This window comes from Lynx rufus, unplaced genomic scaffold (assembly GCF_022079265.1).
Source record: "Lynx rufus isolate CCGP_SWC_20201006 ecotype Redwood Valley unplaced genomic scaffold, mLynRuf1.p SCAF_2, whole genome shotgun sequence".
NCBI lineage: Eukaryota > Metazoa > Chordata > Mammalia > Carnivora > Felidae > Lynx > Lynx rufus.
In genome coordinates, this window is record NW_025814834.1 from 10,825,796 (window position 1) to 10,848,279 (window position 22,484).

General features: G+C 40.5%; 1 protein-coding gene across 1 annotated transcript in view; it reads left to right on the forward strand.

Moving 5' to 3' along the window:
• The first annotated feature begins 938 nt into the window (after positions 1 to 938).
• Positions 939 to 22,484, forward strand: part of SPHKAP (SPHK1 interactor, AKAP domain containing) — a 131,669-nt gene continuing 110,123 nt past the window's right edge. Inside the window, exons 1-3 of the mRNA XM_047085720.1 lie at positions 939 to 996; positions 5,465 to 5,567; positions 8,615 to 8,720. Of these exons, the coding sequence (XP_046941676.1) occupies positions 939 to 996; positions 5,465 to 5,567; positions 8,615 to 8,720 (267 nt within the window). The remainder of the gene's footprint in view (positions 997 to 5,464; positions 5,568 to 8,614; positions 8,721 to 22,484) is intronic.

Genomic DNA, 22,484 nt, shown 5'->3' on the forward strand with positions numbered 1-22,484 from the left:
TGTATAGTGTTAGACTAATTGAATGAATTCTGTGTTTTCTTGGATTTAAAAAACGCCTTAATTATTCTTCATTTTATAATCTTACGATGATAATAGTCAAAAGTCAGCATAAGCATGAAAATCTTTACTGTATATATTTTCAAAACCCAGGTCTCAGAACAGAAAAGAGAAATGTCAATGTAACCAGTAATGATGCATTTACTCAAAAGGTCTGCACATGTTATCTTTAACTTAATATCAAAAATGTGCTGAAAAATCGAACAGGGAGACTCTTAAGAATAAATAAACTTCCAGGGATTAATGTAATATCATTTCCCAATTTAATATCGAGTGCTCAATGTCATGTGAACACTGCATTACTGGTTTGTGAGAATAACCCCATTTAACCACTGGAACAGTTCTGTGACAAAGCTTCTACTACAATCTGCATTTCACAGATGAGGAAACCAAATCTTAGAGAGGCTTCAGTAATGTGCCCAATTCCATGCAGGTAGTAAGTGCTAGAGTGGAAACCTGAACCTGGGTTTTTCAAATGCCAGAGCACTGGGCTTTGGCTGCGTTAAGACTCATTTAGATGTCATGGTCATAGAAGCAGAGGATTTGATGGAATATGAAAGATCACAGTGGACAAGAACGTGGTTTGGTGCCAAGAGAAGCAAGTCAAATCTCAGCTCAGTTATTGACGAGCAATATAACCTTGGATTATATTATGTTAACCTCTGATCCATGATTTCTCATCTATAAAAGGGGCATAATTAAAAGATTATGTAAAATACTTCCTAGAGCTCTAAGCACCCACCATGCAGTAAATGATGGTAATTTGTGTTCAAAGTAACATAGAAAAGATGTCCAGGTGCTTTGGTGGAAGAACAGAAATACTTGGGAGCTGAGGTGGTTACTGTCATGTATATTCTGGATGTACCTGAACTAAAGTCTAGATGCCGCAGAACACAGCAACGTACCTGAGGTGTTTTGACCATCCAAACACGTATACACGTAAGGCTTTGTTTTAGAAACAAAGAACTTAGGAATAAATACTTCAGTAGGACGCATCTTACAGTCTTCACATATAAATACATATTCACACAACACTAGCTTAGCAACAGTGATGTGATCTTTTTGCCTTACATTAAAATAGTCTTTTAGCAAACACCATTTGCAAGACATATGTCTTGAAAATTTTCCTGATAGCCCTCATTAGCAAAAAGAAAAAAAAAGGGAGCTAAGCTATCATGCTGTCTTGTTTGATCCTCTTTTCTGAACAAGAAGGTATCATTTTAAAGTGATTTATTGGGGTCTTGGTGAAGCTTGAGATTGTGAAACAGCTTTTTAAGGCCCGAAGATAATAAACCCTACAGTATGATTAAGTTCATGAGGACATTACTTGCTATCACCTCTTTTCTTGGAGATAATATATGGGTTTGCAAAGCACAATATCTGACACTCGGGAGATTAAGTATATTTATTTTATATGTATATAATTACCAGTAACACTATATTCCACAGTATATCCCTTTTCTTATATAAGGAATTTTATTATCTAATCGTCTCTTCTGTTGCAATCTACTAATTTTGCACAATATCTACCTATGATGAGGTTGATGTTGTACTGGACATATCTTACAGATTTGAGGATTGCCTGAATGAAAAAGTCTCTATCGCATGCTTTATAGTCTATAATTTTTCAGGATAAAAGATTTCAGCCCAACTAGTCCTGAAAAATAGAGAGATTACTCACCATTGGTGTTTACAAATTGTATCCTAAATGAATTAATTATGCTATAATCATGTGTATCTTTTTTGGTTTTTGTTTTTAAGTTTATTTATTTTGAGAGAGAGAGAGAGAGAGAGGAAGAGAGAGACAGAATCCCAAGCAGACTTTGCACTGCCAGTGTGAGGCCCGGTGTGGGGCTCCTTCTCACAAACTGCAAGGTTTGACCCAAGGTCAAGAATCGACATTTAACTGACTGAGCTACCCGGGTGCCCCTGTTTTTGATTTTTTAATAATCAAGATTAGATTAGAGTATAACTAATTTGAAACCACTGTTTCTGCTAAGAATAGTGTTTTATGATTAATAATATAATTAATTCTTAATATGATTATATTCTATTAGTATATATTATAATTATAATATAATATATAATTATAATATATATGATTATATATTATGAATATAATTATATTAGTATATGTTATAATATATACTAATATAATATAATCATAATATAGTATTACAATATAATATAATATAATTATAATATATAATATAATATAATTATAATATGATTACAATATAATATTTAATATAATATAAATATAATGTTAATTAATTGTAGTATTAATTAATAATATAATCAATAATTAATAACTTGTTTATTATTAATAATAAATGTCCTGTTTTTATTCTGTTTATTATCATTTACTAGTACCCAGACTTAGATCTGCAACAGCATTTTCAGTGAACTGAGAGCAAAAATGATAGTGAAGGCACCTACCTCAACTATCTGTTCCTAAAAAGAAATATTCTTCATTCTTATATAATCTACCAAAGTTTTTTTATCATATTGTTAAAATGTTCTTTCTTTGAAGAATGATGGTGAGAGCAGAGGTAGGAATTTTTTGTAAATGTTCTTATTTGGAAAAATAAAAGGATGGCCACTTTATAATCTTATTGTTCTTTTTATTGTTATTTTACTGGTCCAAGGGATGGGAAAGTCTGAAATTGTCCATTCTGTAGTTACTAGGTTGCTTTTAAATATTGAAACAGGACATATAACAGTGTTTCTAAATATTTTCAAAATTTGGATAGTTGTTTCCTCTGATAAGCTTACTGAAGTCTTACAGAATCAAGGAGGACTTTGCTGGTCTTTCACCCACTAATAAACTGGTGATGTATTTAATTTGTATGGATGACATGATAAAATCATGCTGTGATGTCTCCAACCTAGAAAGGAAAAACATGGGTACAGAAGCAAAAAAACAAAAAACAGAAGAAAGAAAAACCAAACTTCATACCTAGGCAATAAAACCGGAGACTGAGTGAAAGAATACAAGAGTATACACTGTAAACAAAAACTTTTTCACCAAACAGTTACTAAAATTGCAAGACGGATTTTATTTGAGCTACTGCAGTTGGGGAGAAAGACATGAATATAGAACTGAGCTTAACTCCAAATGCAAGATTTATAACCAATTTAGAAATGGGGATTTATAACCAATGGGCAGAGTAAGGGGGTCGGCGGATGGACATACCTATCAAGGGTGAGGGATGAGGGAATATATGAAGGGTGGAGAGATTTCCACTAAAGTGACTTAGGATTCCTTGCTAAGACTGGGTTCAGTGGGCCAGGGGTAGGGCTGCAAGTCAAGGTCATGATCTAGTTGACAAGAAGACTCAGAGTAGCCTAATTAAAGTTTGGTCAGCCAGAGAGCCCTCGGTAATAAATTGGTCAGAAGATGAGGGTAAGAGAACCTAACGTATCATGTGATTTTTTAAAATAAATCGGTTTTGGAAAGACTTATCGAAACCTCTGAGCGTTCACGTAAGAGTTAATTTCTTTGTCTGAAAGTAAACTAAGGACATTCACTCGAGCACAGTTTCATTTTGAACCACATGCAGGTGTATTTGAAAGTCCTCTACATTCTTAGTGGTAGTATGTCTTTAAGTTGATTTTTTAATTTTTTTTTAATGCTTATTTATTTTTGAGAGCCAGAGAGAGGGTCAGAGCACGAGCGGGTGTAGGACAGAGAGAGCGAGAGACACAGAATCCGAAGCAGGCTCCAGGTTCTGAGCTGTCAGCACAGAGCCCAAAGTGGGGCTGGAACCCACGAACCGTGAGATCACGACCTGAGCCGAAGTCGGACGCTTAACCGACTGAGCCACCCAGGTGCCCTGTCTTTAAGTTGATTGTAATGAGACCAACCAATTCCTTTCTAAAGATCTCTTCTGATGGATGTGAGTTTTTATGTTTGTTTTTTCCAGTGTCGAGATTAAAGGGTTTAGTATAAAGCTCAAAAATAAATATCCTTAATAGGATGGAGACAATCAAAGGAACCGTAATTACATCTTATTGAAAACGTTCTGTAAGTGGGGAGGAGATGAGAACAAATCTTACCTTTTAGAATCCGCTAAATTTATTTCAACTTTACACTGTGTTTACTTGACATTTGAGCCACAATAGCGGCGGGATCCTTTTTCATTAGAACTATCCTGGGAAATTCTTTCATGATCTGCTCAGATGTGGCTTATCTCACCATCTGTCACCACTGCAGAAAATTTAGCGTTGAATTCAAACACTCTTTTGTGCATAATCTTTTGATGTCAAGCAGGATGCTCAGAAAGATAAGAACAGACAACAGGAATAAGTACTAATCCAGGGTTCACCACTGCCTGGCACTGTTCTAGGTCCTAACGGGTCCCTGTTCTTTTCAGTATTTACAGCCTAAAGGGGAAACAGACAAACATTTCAAAATTATATGCCATTTGACAAGCGTTGTAACGAGACATGGTGGGGGTGCTATTGGAACACACAAGAAGAGTGTCTGTCCCACTTCTTGGGTTAGGGTATTGGTGGAAATATGGGGAGTGGTAGAGTGTTGAGGTGTGTTTGTGTGTGCATGAGGCATTGGAGATATGTTGGTGGAGGGAGGGGAGAGGAGGGGTGCAAGAGGTGATTTATAAACAGAGACCCAAATGATAGAGTGGGTATTATTCAGGAGGAAGGGTGTGCCTAAAAGAAGACACATTATGTGCCAGGATCCGAGGGGAAAAGGGAATAGGTATGTAATTTAGTGTGTCAGATAAATGGTTCTCAAACTTTAATGGGCATATGAATCACCCAAGTTTAATGTTAAAATGCAGATTCCGATTCAGTAGTTCTAGGGAGGGACCTGCATTCCTGGGTATCTTAATAAGCTCCTAAGTGATATCAGACCTGCTGGTTCACAGACCAAACTTTGAGTAGTGACAAAGTTGATTTCCAGTAACCGGACACTTCTCTCTCTCTGGAGAAATAACCGAATATTCCCTTAGCCGTTTTCACTCCTGACGATGACCTACTTAGTCACGCTGCATGAACCCTTAATGATGGCAATGTGGTGGCGACTCAGCATCTCATTCATATATGACATCTGTATGGGAGCCGACTTCTCTTCCCATAATATTTTTAAAATCACTGCTTCCGATTCTGCTTTTATACCTTCTTATCCACCTTGATCTACCTCCTCGTGGAAACACATTTAGCAGTTTCAGCATGAGACCAGCCTGAACGGATATGCTTAATAAATATTATCAATGTTTGTCAAAATCAAAGAAAATGTCCCAGGGAAGACCTTGCAGCCTTCCCCATTAGGAGCAACATATAAGGCTGTCCTGTATCTCAACAGCCATTCTTTTAATGTCAACTTGAATTCACTTTAATAAGGGCATGAGTTTCATGTGTCTGTCTCTGCCTCATCCTGTAGCAGCCAATGTTCTGTGGCTCTCGAGACCAGAGACAATATCTTTGAAAATACTCTCAAATTTCCATCGCCATCCCAAAGGCATGGAAGCAGATTGGGCTGCGTGGTAACGTCACTTACTGGGAATTCACACCCGCGTCACATGCTTGAAACGAGAAGCCTCTCTACATGTAGTTTTGTATGTTAGGCATCATCAAATTGATTTGGAATGCGTTTCTGGGGGCTAGAAGATGCATTCGGTTTAACTCTTGGTACCGTGGAACTGTGTCCCACTCATCAGGGAATGCATAGATTTTACTCCCACTAATGGGAGTCTACTGCCCTGTTTAATTCTCAAAATAACAAACAAACACATACACACACGTATATATTTAAAATACATTTCTTTATTTGTGTTATACAGACTTCACATTGGGACAAATGGAGTGAACCTCACAGGCAACCAACACTTTCCAAAATCCTTCCGTGCCTTCATTTCCAACTGGGATCTCACGTAATCTTAAAGGCAGATGGGCTTTCTTACCAAGATATATGTGGGTAGATTTGTCATTGTCTCTCCTTCCACTAGACTAACTCAGCAGTTCTTAAACTTTTTTATGCATAAAAATTATTATGTGCCTTGCCAGGGACACCTGGGTGGCTCAGTGGGTTAAGCGTCCAACTTCAGCTCAGGTCATGATCTTGTGGTCTGTGGGTTCGAGCCCTGTGTCAGGTTCTGTGCTGGCAGCTCGGAGCATGGAGCCTGCTTCAGATTCTGTGTGTGTGTGTGTGTGTGTGTGTGTGTGTGTGTGTGTCCCTCCCCCACTCATGCTCTGTCTCTGCCTCTGTCTCTCTCTCTCAAAAATAAATAAACATATTTTTTTTAAAAAATTACTATTCACCTTTCTACTTGCAGGCAGATACAACATGCTTTATGCAGAAACAAGAAATTTCCTTGCGTGATCTTTTACTTTTTCCTATTAATCCTTATTTTGGACCTAACTCTCCATAAGTTTGATGTCATCCCCCTCTAGAGCAATCAGAGATTGTTGAAGCCCTTTTTCTACCCTGTTTTGTATTCAATCTGTGTCATCCTTACTTCTCAGCCTGTTTCCTCGATACTCCTAGGCTGTTAACCCTGTAAAGAGAAATGGGAGATGTCCTAACATTGGAAAATGTGATTTCCTTGACTCATGAGCTGTTGCAGATCAAAATTAGCTTGGTCCACGGGCTTACCTTCCACATATAAGTGGTTTTGGAACCTAACAATGATAAACTTTTGGCATTCGGGTAATTCCTATGGCCAGGAAAGCATTCAGAGGGAGATCTGCAGCTAACTTTGAGGTACAGTCACCCTTAAGTGACAGCCAAAAAGTTATAGGTCCCCATTCTGAGAAATCTGTAAAAATAGGGCTGAAAGCTTTGGCTCTCCATATTTTACAAGTGATTTCCAGAGCTAGAAAGGACTGGAGATTTCACTCCCAATGTTCATTTGTAAGTGAAGGGACAGACCCAGATATGCTAAGCAGCAGAGTCCCTAAGGATCTAGAGCCTAGTACCACACTCCTTTCTTCCTTCCATTGCCTTTTCCCAGTGAAGCAAAGATAATATGAGTGCTATCCTTCCATTTAAATTAAATTCATTCTAGTCCTCAAGATGGCAACTATAAAACAGATTTTACTTGAATTATTCTGTGTAAGTTTTACCTAAACCTGTGATCCATTGTGTACATCATCAACAGTCATTAAAAAAAAAAGCCATTCATAGTAATTTAGTGGAAATGCTAACAGACTATACTTATGTATTTTTGACTTATGTTTAACTGCAATGTAATGAAAATTGACTAATTTAGCACTTAAAACATGAGGATTATATATTGGTTAGAAATGCATTGTTTAACTGATCTTCTACTTGGTGCTTGTTTTAAGAGAAAATTTTTAAATGTTGGCCTGATAATTGCATAAATAATTATTAGATCATATTCCAAAAAAATGTTTATGATGAAATGTACATATTCTATGTGGTCAAGGACAATAAAAATAAAATGCATACACTTCAGATATCCATACATTTTTTTAAATCCCAAATTTTCAGGGGCGCCTGGGTGGCGCAGTCGGTTAAGCGTCCGACTTCAGCCAGGTCACGATCTCGCGGTCCGTGAGTTCGAGCGCCGTGTCGGGCTCTGGGCTGATGGCTCAGAGCCTGGAGCCTGTTTCCGATTCTGTGTCTCCCTCTCTCTCTGCCCCTCCCCCGTTCATGCTCTGTCTCTCTCTGTCCCAAATATAAATAAAAAACGTTGAAAAAAAAATAAAAAAAAAATAAATCCCAAATTTTCATATTTTAGAAATGCTTAAGATCCGGAGGACTTTTTGTATTTAAATTAGGTTGAATCCAAAATCTTCCAGAGTATCATGAAAACCAACATTGGTAATAATTTCAACCAGACATAAGGGGAAGGAAGAGAAGTCTAGAACTTTGGAGGCAAAGAAGTTAAGATAATGCCCCAAACCCCAGAGATACAAAGAGATGAGGTGCATTTTCTTTTTTTTTTTTTTAATGTTTATTTATTTTTGAAAGAGAGAAAGAGAAAGTGTGAACAGGGGAGGGGCGGAGAGAGACGGAGACACAGAATCCGAAGCAGGCTCCAGGCCCCGAGCTGTCAGCACAGAGCCCAACGCGGGGCTCAAACTCACGGACTGTGAGATCATGACCCGAGCTGAAGTCGGACGCTTCACTGACTGAGCCACCCAGGTGCCCCATGATGTGCATTTTCTAAAGCCCACATTCTTTGCATGGTCCTGCCCTGCCTCCTGATTAAAATTATAAACTTTGAATTCTGGGCAGAAATAACGTGGCATTTCAAAAGCGTTATCTGGGGTCTAAAACTGCTTGCTCAAGAAAAACTAACGGTGCTAGCAGTCAGGCAGATGCACTGTGTCCATCTGGGCGCTGGGAGTCACTGGATTGCAGGTTCCTGTTCGCAAGGGAACAGTTCGCAGCGGCTCCAACTGCGGGAGGGAAGCCAGCAAAGCAGTGTCGGGGTCAGCAGGATTGGCAGTGCTGAGCGCCGCCCGAAAGATGATTTTTGTTAAACCACGTTGTGTGTCTTCTGTTCTGAGTATGGAGGAGACTCACTGGAATGTGTTCTCTTTTGTGTTTTTGGGGCACAAACAGCAACTTGGAGTCCCCACTGATGTACGAGGTCTGCGCACCACAGCAGGGCAGCACCAGCGGCGGCTGGCGAGGCGGCCTGGGGAGCTCCATCACAGCGTGTAAGAAGGTAACCTTGCCTAGCGCGGCTCTGTCTCCCGGATTGAACTTGAACGCTAGTGTAGTTTGACTCTCCAGGTGCTTCTTCTAAAGCAGAGCAAAACAGCAAAAACGAGCAACGGAATGGCCCACAGTTTGCTTGCCCGGATAACCTCTAATGCTGCTAAAAATGTAATGGGTGAAGAAGACCAGAAAACTCAAACAGTTCAGAAAAGTACGACTCAAAAATTCTAAGCCTGCAGTGCCCCACCTATTATATGGAGCACCTAAGTCTGTATCTGAGAAGCATTCCTGGCTGCTATTTTCTCAAAGAGAAGGGTGTGCTTGGCTTATGTTATGAGGAGAAACAGAAATGCATTTCCTGGAATACAGACTCCAGAACTCATAAACAAATCTCGCTTTAAGTGCATTTGCTGAAAGTTGTCATTTGAATAACATAAATTCATCTACTTCTTTTTCCAGCCAATCCAACTTAAGGCCTGGAAACTTAAGTTTGGAAATGCCCAATTTCCCACCTAAAGCTTTTGTCACTATGTGATGCAGAATTCCAAAGGAGAATGTATGTGTTGCTTCTCATCCAGACTTAGAGGGTGTCACACTGGATTATTTCATTAATTGTTTTTTTAAAAACTTAAATTATTGGGGCATCTGGTGGCTCAGTCATTTGTGTCTGACTCTTGATTTCAGCTCAGGTCATGATCTCAGGGGCCGAGATCAAGCCCCACATCAGGGTCAGTGCTGGTAGTGGAGCCTGCTTAAGATTCTCTTTGTCCCTCTCTCTCTGCCCTGCCATTGCTCATTCTGTCTCTCTCTCTCAAAAAAAAAAAGTTAAATTGTAAAAAATACTTATAGGAATAATTCAAGACAAATTCTATTACTAAACATATTGTATAGATATATATTATTTATGCACATATACTCTACATTATGTATGCATATATGTATATTAATTTATTGATTACTATACCCAGTTAAGCAGCCTTATTTATTCTCTGCTTGTGTGGTGTTTGTATTGTTCTAAGTAACAAAGAAAATGACACATATCTGTGTTAGAGAACATGAGTTGATGATAGAAAAGTAGCATTAAACATAATTTTACAAAAGTATTTTCACGCATACATTCATAACCAGATATAAAAATAAACTTGTCTCATTAGTTCAAGGCTCTAATTACCATGTGTTATATGATCTATTATTCTTTCTCATACAATTCTCATAGAAGAGTCAGTGCTATAAATTTCCATTTTAATGCAGAAAACTGAGACACTATAATTCAAAATGATTTTGAGTTTCTTCTAAGAGAGGTCTTCAAGCCCTGGGTATGTTCTATTCAACTCTGTAACTCCAAATTATAATCTTCACCAGATGCTATACATTTCACAAGGCTAAATCATTTTTCATTTATTCTCATTTTTTTTTAATTTTTTTTAACGTTTATTTATTTTTGAGAGAGAGACAGAGCATGAACAGGGGAGGGGCAGAGAGAGAGGGAGACACAGAATCTCAAACAGGCTCCAGGCTCTGAGCTGTCAGCACAGAGCCTGACGCGGGGCTCGAACTCACGGACCGTGAGATCATGACCTGAGCCGAAGTCGGACGCTTAACCGACCAACCACCCAGGCGCCCCTTATTCTCATTCTTAAATAACTCTATTTCTATTGATTAGAGCCCACATGGTATTTAAATTAAGGATTGAAAGAAGACTGCCTGAATTTGACACCCAGTTCAGTCATTACTAGTTGTGTTATCGTGAGCAAATTACCTGACCTCTTCATGCCTCAATTTGCTCATCAGAAAAAAGAAGGTGACAGCTGAGCACAAGTGAATTAATAGACATGAAATGTTTAGAACCGTGTCTAGCATATGGTAAGCACTCAAAATAAAGAGTGTTTATGAGTAATATTATCCTACAGGAAATTTTTCAGTAAGTATGTGATGCCAGAAAAAAATTTTATATATACATGACCATGCTGAGAGAGTTGGTACCTTGTGATCTGTTATGTCAGCTACGTTTGTTTTCTGGAGATAGAGGCGGTCGTATTCATTTTTTATAAATCGTGTCTGGAAGGTACTAAATAGAGCGTTTTGGGGCTGAATATCTGTTCAAGAAATTAAAACCCAAACTCAATCATTTATTATATGTTTATATGTATACATATAATATGTATGTATATATACAAATAGAATTTTAAAATTTTTTAATGTTTATTTTTGAGAGGGAAAGAGGGTGCAAGCAGTGGGGAGACAGAGAGAGAGAGAGAGACAGAGAGAGAGAATCCCAAGCAGGCTCCACACTGTCAGCACAAAGCCTGACACAAGGCTCGATCTCACACCTGTGAGATCATGACCTGAGCCAAAATCGAGAGTTGGATGCTTAACCGACTGAGCCACCCAAGCGCCCCAAGAATTTAAAGTTTTAAATATAATCCTAGTCACACCACCACCACTTCTAGAACTATTAGTAAGTTGAACCGTACGAAATTTCCTTTATTACAGATGAAAAATGATCAATTATAGGCAATTTCATATGGTCCAATTTAAATACATTCAAAATTCCGTTAGATCTTAGGGAGAGATACAAGAATAGATATATAGTCAGGGTCTAGTGTGGGAGACAATATCGGTTTCTCAGTTGAAAAAATCAAACTAAGTAATTCACCAGTTAAATAATTATGTAGGATGTCTACACAGTTTATAACAAAAAGCAGAGAGAGACCTTTGACCTGCAGCAGACCATAACCTCCAGAAAGCGAATCGGATCTTAGTTTAGACTTTGAAATACGGCCGAGATTTGAATGAGCGCAGAGAAGACCCAAGCAAATTTATTTAGGAAGGGTTGCTACAAATGAATGCAGGAGAAGTCAACCCCTTTGCGTCCTGGAATATATTTTTCTAATGTTGTGGTCCATTCCTTTCATTTTAAATACTCTCTTCCATTTACACAATAATTGCATTTAAAGGCAGTTTAAGTAGCCGTGAATATGCCACATGGTATATGCCTTGTAGGCTCTAGTCCTTCCACTTCCCCCTCAAAGAGTAGCTCACTGTTGTTTTCTTTTTACATCTAGCACGTAGGCCCTCAGTAAAAAGACATTGAATATTGAATGATTTCATGCCTTTGTTGTATATCACTGCAAGCCGATTTAAGTGATCATTGATCAATCTGGGGGAAAAAAGCTTGTTAATCACAGGCAATGGGTCTAGGTAAGTGAGACTATAAGTGCACATATAATGTATGTTCAAAGAGACAGAAAATACAAGCAGAGCTTTATCATAGAAATAGCAAGGCTGTCCAGCTGAATCACCACTGTTCAGTCAATCAACCTTCAATAAGAATACCATGGATCATTGAAATCTGTTGGTAATTCCCCAAACTGATTTTATGGGATAGCCTCATCTTCTTCCCCATCAGATCTTCTTATCAGAACTGACATATTGCTAAATTAACTGGTGGAAGACAGGAAACAAGGGTCCAGAAGATAATGCATTAGTTGGATAATCAGCTTCTGAAAACTTGCAAAAGGACTGAGTCTCTCTCCTGAGTGTCTCATGAAATCCCTAAGGGTTGCAGGAATCCTGCCCACATGCAGATGCTGTCATTCCTCTTTGCTGTTGGGGAAATACAGTTACTGGAGGCCACAGCTGTGGAAAAAGCCATAGCATCAGAAAAGAAAATGACTTTGGTGGATTTATTTGAAGGAGGAAATCCTTAAGGGATTGCCTTGCACCAGAGCTAAGATGGTCATACCGCCCAGTCATGGTTTACATGTATTATCCTTGCATTAATGGACACCGTTTTGTTCTCAGAAGTGCCCCGTGTGCAATAAGTTACATGGTTATCCCAGCTTGAGCTTCGGAATGATCCTTTCTCTTTCTTTTCCCCTTCCTCTAAATACTAGGAAAGGTATCAGATAAATTCTCACCGAGGTATTAGTCATTGTGTAGGTTAATATAGTTGTAACAAATAAAATCTGTTTTTACTTAGCTACTGCTACAGCTAAACCAGTGTGATTGCCCCTGCCTTTAACTGGCCCTGGGAATCAAGCCTATTGAACCTGGACTTGACTTCAGAATTCTACCCATCTTGAAGCTCCAAGCAGACACTACCGATCCATCCAAGTTGGAATGTGAGATAGCCTCTGTGTCACCATAATTTACTGAGCTCCAAACGCTGGGAAAGTTTTAATGTATGCAGTGTGATACTCCAAAATAATGCATCGAAAATGATGGAATTTCGGGGCACCTGGGTGGCTCAGTCAGTTAAGCATCCAACTTCCGCTCAGGTTCATGAGTTCAAGCCCCCACGTCAGGCTCTGTGCCGACAGCTCCGAGCCTGGAGCCTGCTTCAGATTCTGTGTCTCCTTCTCTCTCTATGCCCCTCCCTGGCTTGTTCTCTCTCTCTCTCTCTCTCTCAAAAATAGATGAATATTTAAAAAAATAAATAAAAGGATGGAATTTCAAAATATTGAAGGAACAAAATGGGAGAGAAAAAGTAGCTGGTGGAAAGTGAATAATAGAGCCCTCTGTAGTACCTCTTGAATCTCACCTCAGATAGATCTTGCCTGATGTTCCCCGTTCTCATAGGACCAATCCTTCTTATAAGACAAATACAACCATCATTGTTAGGCTGAATCATAGGGATTTCCATTAAGTGAGCTAAGTGATTATAAATGTTATCCTTTTATATCTAGCAGACACTAAGTGAAACGCTTTTATGTTTTTATAATAAATAAATACCCGCTTTCTCTAGAAGGCAAGTAGGATCCCAAGTAACAAAGCTGGACTTAGAATCTAAACATCTGAGATTCCAGATTTCCCTTTTACTGTGTGATCTTAGGCCAGTGACATAACTTCCCTGACTCAGATGTCCTGGGGTTGGTATGACGTTTATTTGCAAAGAGGTTTGTGTAAGCTCTTGGCACACAAAGTTGACGCTCCATCTGTATTAGTTGATTCCAAATAAACAATCTTCCCACAAGGGAAAAAATTATTTAAATAGAATTTTAAAACCAACCTGAGGTAGTATCCATGGTCCCCCTGTTACGTTGAATTTCTGCTGGGTTTTCTTCTACTTTGAAAGCGTTACACTCAATGTCACATTTTCGCAGTAGCTGGACATTTTCAATCCTCACTTCACTTCCTGGACTGAAGATTTGCTCCTTGGGCCATAGTGGAATCAAGCCTCTTGTATAGGATCCATGAATTGTTGGGGAGAAATCGACACCCCAAGTTCCTTCTCTTTTTATGTCATGTTAATTAAATCCACACTAAACCTAGACTAACCCAAGGCTACAGACTGAAAACATTTCAGGTTCCCAAAGGTAGAGCTTGATCTTCATAGGATATCTGATCATCTCTTTGAAGCTTCAAGAGCATTCTTTGCCATGACAGGCCTCCTTGAAGCTGACTTTAATTTGTTGTCAACAGTAGCATAGAAACCTCCGAAGAATTGGCGGAATGGATGTCCCTGGCAACTTCATCTTATTCTGTAAAATACACTTTCATCTAAGCTCATCTCAGTTTGATGACATGTAATTAACGAAAGCAATTCAATTAATGTGTGCAGGCGCAGACTTACAAATTGGGAGGCTTTTTCAGAATCTGATCTGTATCTCCAAAGACACTTTTATTGGTCAGGATTGTCTTGCTCTGGGCCAAAAGCCCCAGTAGTATTTCCAGGAAGTGCATGACAGAGAACAGCTATAATATGCTGTGCTTCTAGAAGCTGATTTCTTACAGGAAGGAAGGGCTTTAAAAATGTAGATATGCAAATAAGATTCCAAACAAAATCAGCATAATTGGGTGTGCTCACCTTTCTGCAGAAGGAAGATACTAGGCTTTTTGCCCTGGAGTATACAGCACTCACAGCTTTATAAATACTCTCTTCTCATAGTGCAGCCTGGCAATGGTCTCCAGACCCAGCTCTTTAGACCAGAATGGTCTAAATTTTGTCACATGGCCTAGGTGTCCTGTTTTATCACCATTCTGCAGGAGTAATCAGAGGCATTGAAGAAATAAGGAGGTTTTTAAGAAAATAAATGCAGAATTGTGCTACTAAAAGTGATATTTGAAGAAAGCTTTAGAATTTCATAGTTCTGAAAAGAATTCCTTAGAGCAAAGGGAGACAGGAATCTAGGATGCCAGAAGGAGCACAGGGGACGTGCCCCAGGGGGTGGGGCAGGGAGAGGAGAGGCGGAACCTGCACACAGACAGTGGGAGGAGAGACACGTGGGGAGATCGAGATCAGGCGTGAGAGTTAAACAGAATCGTGAACGCTGTCTGTTTAAGCGGGAACATCCGTGAGCTGTGATATCATTGAGGTCACTGGGAAGAAGAGCTTGGAGACAAAGTAGCAGAAGACGTCCATGCATTCAGATTCAGCCAGTTCCATCTACAGAGCCAGCCACAAGATTCCCTCGGGGAGTCATTTCACTAAACACCTAAGGAAACTTCTGAGTACATTGACATCTCCGAGGCCATAGTTGCACTGAGGCCAGAATGCAGATAATGAGGGCCCTGGTGGCACTAATTTCCTCTGCCTTCAGCAAAAATATGTCATTGGAAAATGTCAGTTCAGTAATCCTATGTGGGAGACTTTGTTCAAAACTATCAATTATGGCTTATTTTGCAGTTTGAAGGTGATTCAGCTTCCCATTCCAAAATCAGTATGTTTGAAGACTTCTATTCAGGACTCCACACCACCTCTCTCTGCCCTCCGGCAATGGTCCCACAGTGCTTACGATTCCAACATGCTAGTCTTTCTCTGTCCTCTTCCGCTAGGTTCCTTGAGCATCCTTTCTGCTATGTGTGAAGAACTCCTGGAAGGATCTTGCAATGCCTTTTCTTTTCTCTCTTTTTTTCGAGCAAAAAGTAGGACTCTGAAACCCTAAAATAGCTTAGAACATTTTGTGGAGTTGGGGATGATGCTATGCGATGGGAACCAGGGAAGTGATTTTTTTTTCCCGATCCTTGCAATTTCCCCCAAACCTGTACATTACGTATTAAATATCTGTCTACAAAAATGCAAGGGATCTAAAGTTTTAAAAAATATCTAATCTGTCATTCAAAATGGTTTTCCTTTCTATGTTTGGGTGTTTAAAAGACCCGTCACCCTTCCGCCCTACCACTCAAGCCTTAAGGCTTGCTCTCTTTTCCTGTCAGTCTCCCATCTAAGCCATCCTCTTGATTTTGGAGTCTGGAGTAGATACTGCATTCGCCATCGGCCCTAACAGCTTCCACCTTTCCTGTATCTTATCAGGTTTGCCCTTCTGATTGAAGTGCCCACTGTCATTTCTGGCGGTGTCAGAGCAGGAAGGAAGGATATGACTCAGATAAATTGGAACAGCCCTCCGAGGAGGCCTTTTGGTTCACGAATCCCTGACAAGAGCCCCCCATTTGGGTGTTTGTAGTTAGGAGGCCTTTTGAAAGTTAGACCCACCCTGAAAGACGCACATAAGGGCTCATACTCTACAGGAGGGAGAGCATCCAAGAAGCGAGTGTCTCCCTTAGCAAATTACATGGCCATCAGCTTACATGTTAAAAGGTAGATGCTTCCAATAGCTTCTTTCAAATAGGAGAAGAGTCAAGAAATGACAGTTTTCCCTTTCTTATAATTGCCAAAGGCCAAAGGCATGCAACAACTGTCAAGGAACACATGGCCACTGAATCCACTGTCTCTTTGACTAATGGCAAATTTTGCACGATCCACGCTTTGCAAACCTACACAAAATAATCCAAAATGAATGGTAAACCTTGAAGCGTATCTTATATTTTCCGACATACTTGTTTTTCTTGTATTTTGCTTCTCCTAACATTAAAAATCATATTCCCCTCACAGATCATATCACCATTACAGCATTATACTGCTTCTAAATAGCAATTAAATAGCAATCAGCTGTCCTCTATTTATATGTCTCATTTTATTCGGTTTAAAACATTGCTGACCATTCATAAATTATACTATATTTGCATTTCCTGAGTATATCTGTTTCTGTAACTCTTGCGTTTTATACTTGAGACTCAAACTCGGTTATCACTTTCATGCAGAAAAAGCTCTGATCAACTTTCAAAGCATTCTTCAGCCAGCTGACATCTGTGTGATGTGGCAAAAGGAAACAAGAATGGTTTGATATTTCCTAATTGTCTTCTGTGCTCTTATCCCATTCTGTGACTTCATTGAGATACGGTGTGGTTTCTAGGATACAAGTAATTGTGTGGCCCAAGAAAAGCAGGAAGATGTCCGAAACTGTTCCTGAGGCTCTGTGTCGTTTGTTTCTTGCCGCATTAGGATGCACTGTGGCCAAGGTCAATACACAGGGTCTCTAAATTCCACACGCAGGGACACGAATTTCAGATAAGAGAGCCTTTTTGTTCAAGAAAAATCTCCATTTTATAGTCATATAGTTTCATCCATGCGTGACACTTATCAGAGACGGATGTTCCATAAATCAGTATATTCCATGTTTATTTATCAGAAGCAAGTTTAGTTAGGCCAGGTACCCATTGCTAAAAGCCTTACATAGGTAAGGACCGTCCTACTATGAAAACACAGTGTATCTGGAGGCCAGTCCTTAGTATATTTATGACAACGTTGCCTTCTTTCTTATCTGGAGGTAATCCCTCCCGCCCCCTCCACCGTAAAGACAGAGAACGAGTTGCAGATCCCTTGCTTACCATTTTCTTCCCAGCCTTCCCAACCAACTAGGCCTCTGATCTGGTTCTTTCTAGGCACTTTCCTCCTCTGTAATGGAGGATTGTTTTGTTCCCGGACGTTAAAAAGCTCCCTTATTTTCCATGGGGCGCCTGGGTGGCGCAGTCGGTTAAGCGTCCGACTTCAGCCAGGTCACGATCTCGCAGTCCGGGAGTTCGAGCCCCGCGTCAGGCTCTGGGCTGATGGCTCAGAGCCTGGAGCCTGTTTCCGATTCTGTGTCTCCCTCTCTCTCTGCCCCTCCCCCGTTCATGCTCTGTCTCTCTCTGTCCCAAAATAAATAAACGTTGAAAAAAAAAATTTTTTTTAACAAAAAGCTCCCTTATTTTCCGATACTTTCAAAATAATTGTTGACCAAGAAGAAGAGGCTGTCAAGCAACCAGAAGCATTTATTTGGGACCTTAGACACAGAGTGGACTGAAATTAAGAGAGCACTCTGAATTGCAAGAGGGGCGTACGGGCTTATTTTTTTTTTTAATTTTTTTTTCAACGTTTTTTTATTTATTTTTGGGACAGAGAGAGACAGAGCATGAACGGGGGAGGGGCAGAGAGAGAGGGAGACACAGAATCGGAAACAGGCTCCAGGCTCCGAGCCATCAGCCCAGAGCCCGACGCGGGGCTCGAACTCACGGACCGCGAGATCGTGACCTGGCTGAAGTCGGACGCTCAACCGACTGCGCCACCCAGGCGCCCCACGTACGGGCTTATTAAAGACAAAAGGCACCAGATTGCATAACTTGTTTTGAAGGAATTATGATTGGTGCTGACAAAGCCAAACTGAGGCAGGATTGGCCATGTAGCCAGCAGGTGTTTCATTATCTCTATTTCAGTCCAAAGTAGAAGGATGTATTTCAGGAGGTCGTACAGTTGCGATTGACAAAAGTTGGATGTTCATGGTGTTCCCAGAATTGAAACAGGAGGTGGGCATCGGCCTACTTCCTCAGTGTCCTCCCCACCCTACTTTGAAATGACACCGTTAGCAATGTTTACTTCACTTTGGAATTTTCTTTCACATAATCAATTACGAGACTTCCGAGTTGTAACAGGTGTCAGTGGAATCCATGCAAGAATGCGTCACACCTAACCAAACAGTAATCATATTACAAAATGTGTCCAACGAACAAGAAAACATCCTGTGGAAACATTTTCTTGTTTTGTCATAGGACACTAAACAGACATGAACTCAGGCAGCCAGCCACTAGAATCATCGTTAAAAGGAAAATATTATCGTATGATTTAATTAAACCTTCAGTAACGGAAGACTGAACCAATTGAGTTTTTTATGCTAGTATTTTTGTTTCTTTCACAGAAGCTTTATGTCCAGTCTGTATATTGTTTCTTCCTGGGATTTCAGTGTGCTTGAAATAACATTATGGTTTCCCTGTGAAATAATGGAAAGGCATTATTTCTCAGAGTGGAAAACAAAAAATTACAGAATTCTCAGAAAGTGTGCTAAAGCACAGATTAAATAACATGAAATTACATGTGTAAAATTACACAAAATTTTCTGATCGTGTGTGTGTGTGTGTGTGTGTGTGTGTGTGTGAGTGTTAAACGCTCCTAAGCCAGTGACTAAACATTTCAAAAATATAATGAAACACTTCTGTGGAATCTTAGAGTGCTTCAAGACATTACAGAATGTGTGGCCAAGCTCAGCACTGGATTTTTTGTCAGTGAAAAAGCAAAACGTTTCTTTCTCTTCACTTCTCTCGCTACTTGCTCTGCACGGCCGTTATGGTCTCTCTGCTGTTCTTTGAGTACAACAAGCAAACTCCTGCCTTGAGCCTTTGTTTTTGCCGCTGTTCTCTGCCTGGGATGCTCTTCCCCCAGAAGGATATGTGGCTGGCGCCTCATTTCATTCAGATCTCGGCCCACTGTCACCCTCAGAGGGGCCTGCCAGAAAATACTTTCCAAACTAGCGTCCCTTACTTCTTGATCCCTTTCTCTGGCTTTATTTATCCTCACAGTAGTTTTCATTGTGTCCCTGCATTTCTTTCTCTGTCTATAAAATTTATTTGATTACGGTCTGCCCTTCCCCAACAGAATGAGAACAAGACTGTGGCTGTTTTGTCTTTATTCTTGTCTCGTTCACCACCGAATGCCCGGTTAGTTAAGCAGCTCCTAGTGAAAACAGCAAGTGTTCTCCTTCTGTGTTCTTTGCAGCATTATTTACAACAGCCAAGATATGGAAACAACGTAAGTGTCCATAAGCGGATGGACAGATGGGTAAAGAAGATGCTGTGTATATACACACTGGAATACTCCTTAGCTGTAGAAAAGGATGAAATCTTGCCATTCACAACATGGACGGACCTCCATGAGAGTATGATGCTAAGTGACTAAATCAGACAGAGAGAGACAAATACTAATATAATGTCACATTTCAGGTCACTGTACTATACCCTTCACGTAAATAGCGAACAGAGAGAGATGGAGAGATGTAAATGTTGAAGGATCTACGCCCATACCCCAGGGGAGCTTAACAAATATGTATTATGTCATCACCTCCTGAACTCCCATGTCTATATACTTCTAATTGCCTTTCCCATGGGATAAAAGCATCTTGTGAGGAACAAATTATATTTAAATTACAAAACAAGCTGAAAAAAAAAAAATACCTCCAAGCCAGCAGGTGTTCAACAAGTAGTTGCTGAATGAATGAGTGAGCGAATGGACATTTGCTGTGGATGGCATTGTCCTCCTCTTTGAGACGGCAATCGGAGTTAGCATCCGGTATAGTCCAATTCATGCTTTACGGTTTTATGAATAAGGTCTTCACCAGCGTAGAATCCAAGTGAAGAGTTTCATTTTAGAAGAATCTTAAAAAGGACCAAATACCCCATATCTTTACAAATTAAAGGGAAGATAAGCCACAACAAAATACCACTATGAGCCTAGTAGAAGGTCCAAAATGAGTTTGAGGCGAATCTGACAACACCGGGTACTGATCAGGATACGCGGCAACACGGACTCTCATACCTTGCTGGTGGGAATGGAAAGTGGCAAATCCACTGTGGAAACCAGTTTATCAGTTTCTTACAAAGCGACCACACCACCTATCCATCTCTCCCAAGCAAAAGAAAACCTTAAAGTGTGACAAACCAGTAGGCATATGTTTGTAGCAGCCCTATTTGTATTTACCAAAAACTAGAACCAACCCAAATGTTCTTCAGTGGGTAAATGTGTGTGTGTGTGTGTTTTTAATCTGAATGTGGGGCGCCTGGGGGGCTCAGTTGGTTAAGCATCCGACTATGGCTCAGGTCATGATCTCACGTTTCGTGAGTTCAAGCCCCGTGTTGAGCTCCGTGCTGACAGCTCAGAGCCTGGAGCCTGCTTCCGATTCTGTGTCTCCCTCTCTCTCTGCCCCTCCCCCACTCGCACCTCTGTCTCTCCCTCTCTCTCAAAAGTAAACAAACATTAAAAAAAATTTAAAGGGGCGCCTGGGTGGTGCAGTCAGTTAAGCGTCCGACTTCAGCCAGGTCACGATCTCGCGGTCCGTGAGGTCGAGCCCCGCGTCGGGCTCTGGGCTGATGGCTCAGAGCCTGGAGCCTGTTTCCGGTTCTGTGTCTCCCTCTCTCTCTGCCCCTCCCCCATTCATGCTCTGTCTCTCTCTGTCCCAAGAATAAATAAACGTTGAAAAAAAAATTAAAAAAAAAATTTAAAAACGAATAGAAATCTGCATGCATCCATACAATGGAACACCACTCCATAATAAAAGAAGTGCTGAACACACAACAACATGGATGAATCCCAAACACATTAAATATGCCAAGTGAAAGGAATGGGTCACAAAAGGCTACATGCTAAATGATTCCACATACATGACATTCTAGAAAAGGCAACATTTTAGGGATAGAAATCACATCAGTGGCTGCCAGGGGCCAGGACTTAGGAGGCATTCGACTAAAAGGTTTGAGCAAAAGGGAATTTGGGGAGAGTGAAGGAGTTGAACAGTTGTTCTACGTCTTGATTGGGATGGTGGTTACACAGTTATGTGTGTTTTTTAAAACTCAGAGAACTTTACACAAAAAAAAGGGTGAATCCCTTTTTATTTTTATTTTTTAAAAAATTTTGTAATGTTTATTTGTTTGAGAGAGAGAGACAGAGACAGAGTGCAAGCAGGGGAGGGGCAGAGAGAGAGGGAGACACAGAATCTGGAGCAAGTTCCAGGCTCTGAGCTCACAGCACAGAGCCTGATACGGGGCTCAAACTCACAAGCCAGAGGACCATGACCTGAGGCACAGTCGGACACGTAACCGACTGAGCCACCCAGGCGCCCCCCAAAAGGGTGAATCTTATAGGACCGTGATATCTCTATGAAGAAAATGTTATCTGCAGTAGAGATGCCATTGATTATACTGCGGAGCACATAGGTGACAGCATCTCTGAGTAGCTACCTTCAGCCTAATCAGCTGTTTGCCATCTCTCACTTACTGTGCAAATCTGATTGACCTACTCACATTAAAGTCTTCTTGTGCAAGAAACATTTAATTAGGTTTCTTAGAGAGAGTCTAGAACAGCAGTGGGAGCCTGGAGATTCTTCTCTACATGATGCCCATGGCTCTTCCAATGGGCTTCCCTTGCTCCCTTTATTTTATAGGTCTTGCTTTTTCTTTCTTTCATGAAAATTGTATGTCACATTTGAAAGAATGATTTCTTTGGACAGTGTTTTTCATACTGTGACATGCTATTTTAAAAATGGTATTTGGGGGCGCCTGGGTGGCGCAGTCGGTTAAGCGTCCGACTTCAGCCAGGTCACGATCTCGCGGTCCGTGAGCTCGAGCCCCGCGTCGGGCTCTGGGCTGACGGCTCGGAGCCTGGAGCCCGTTTCCGATTCTGTGTCTCCCTCTCTCTCTGCCCCTCCCCCGTTCATGCTCTGTCTCTCTCTGTCGCAAAAATAAATAAACGTTGAAAAAAAAATGGTATTTGTTTGAAACCCTTGAGTAAGCAGAGGGCCAGGGGTGCTGGGCCCGGAATGTCCACCCCAGGCGCTGTCCAGCCTGCAGACAGCTGAAAGCATTGATGTCCTACTATTCCAGCACTCTTAAATTCTCTGAGTCTACTTGT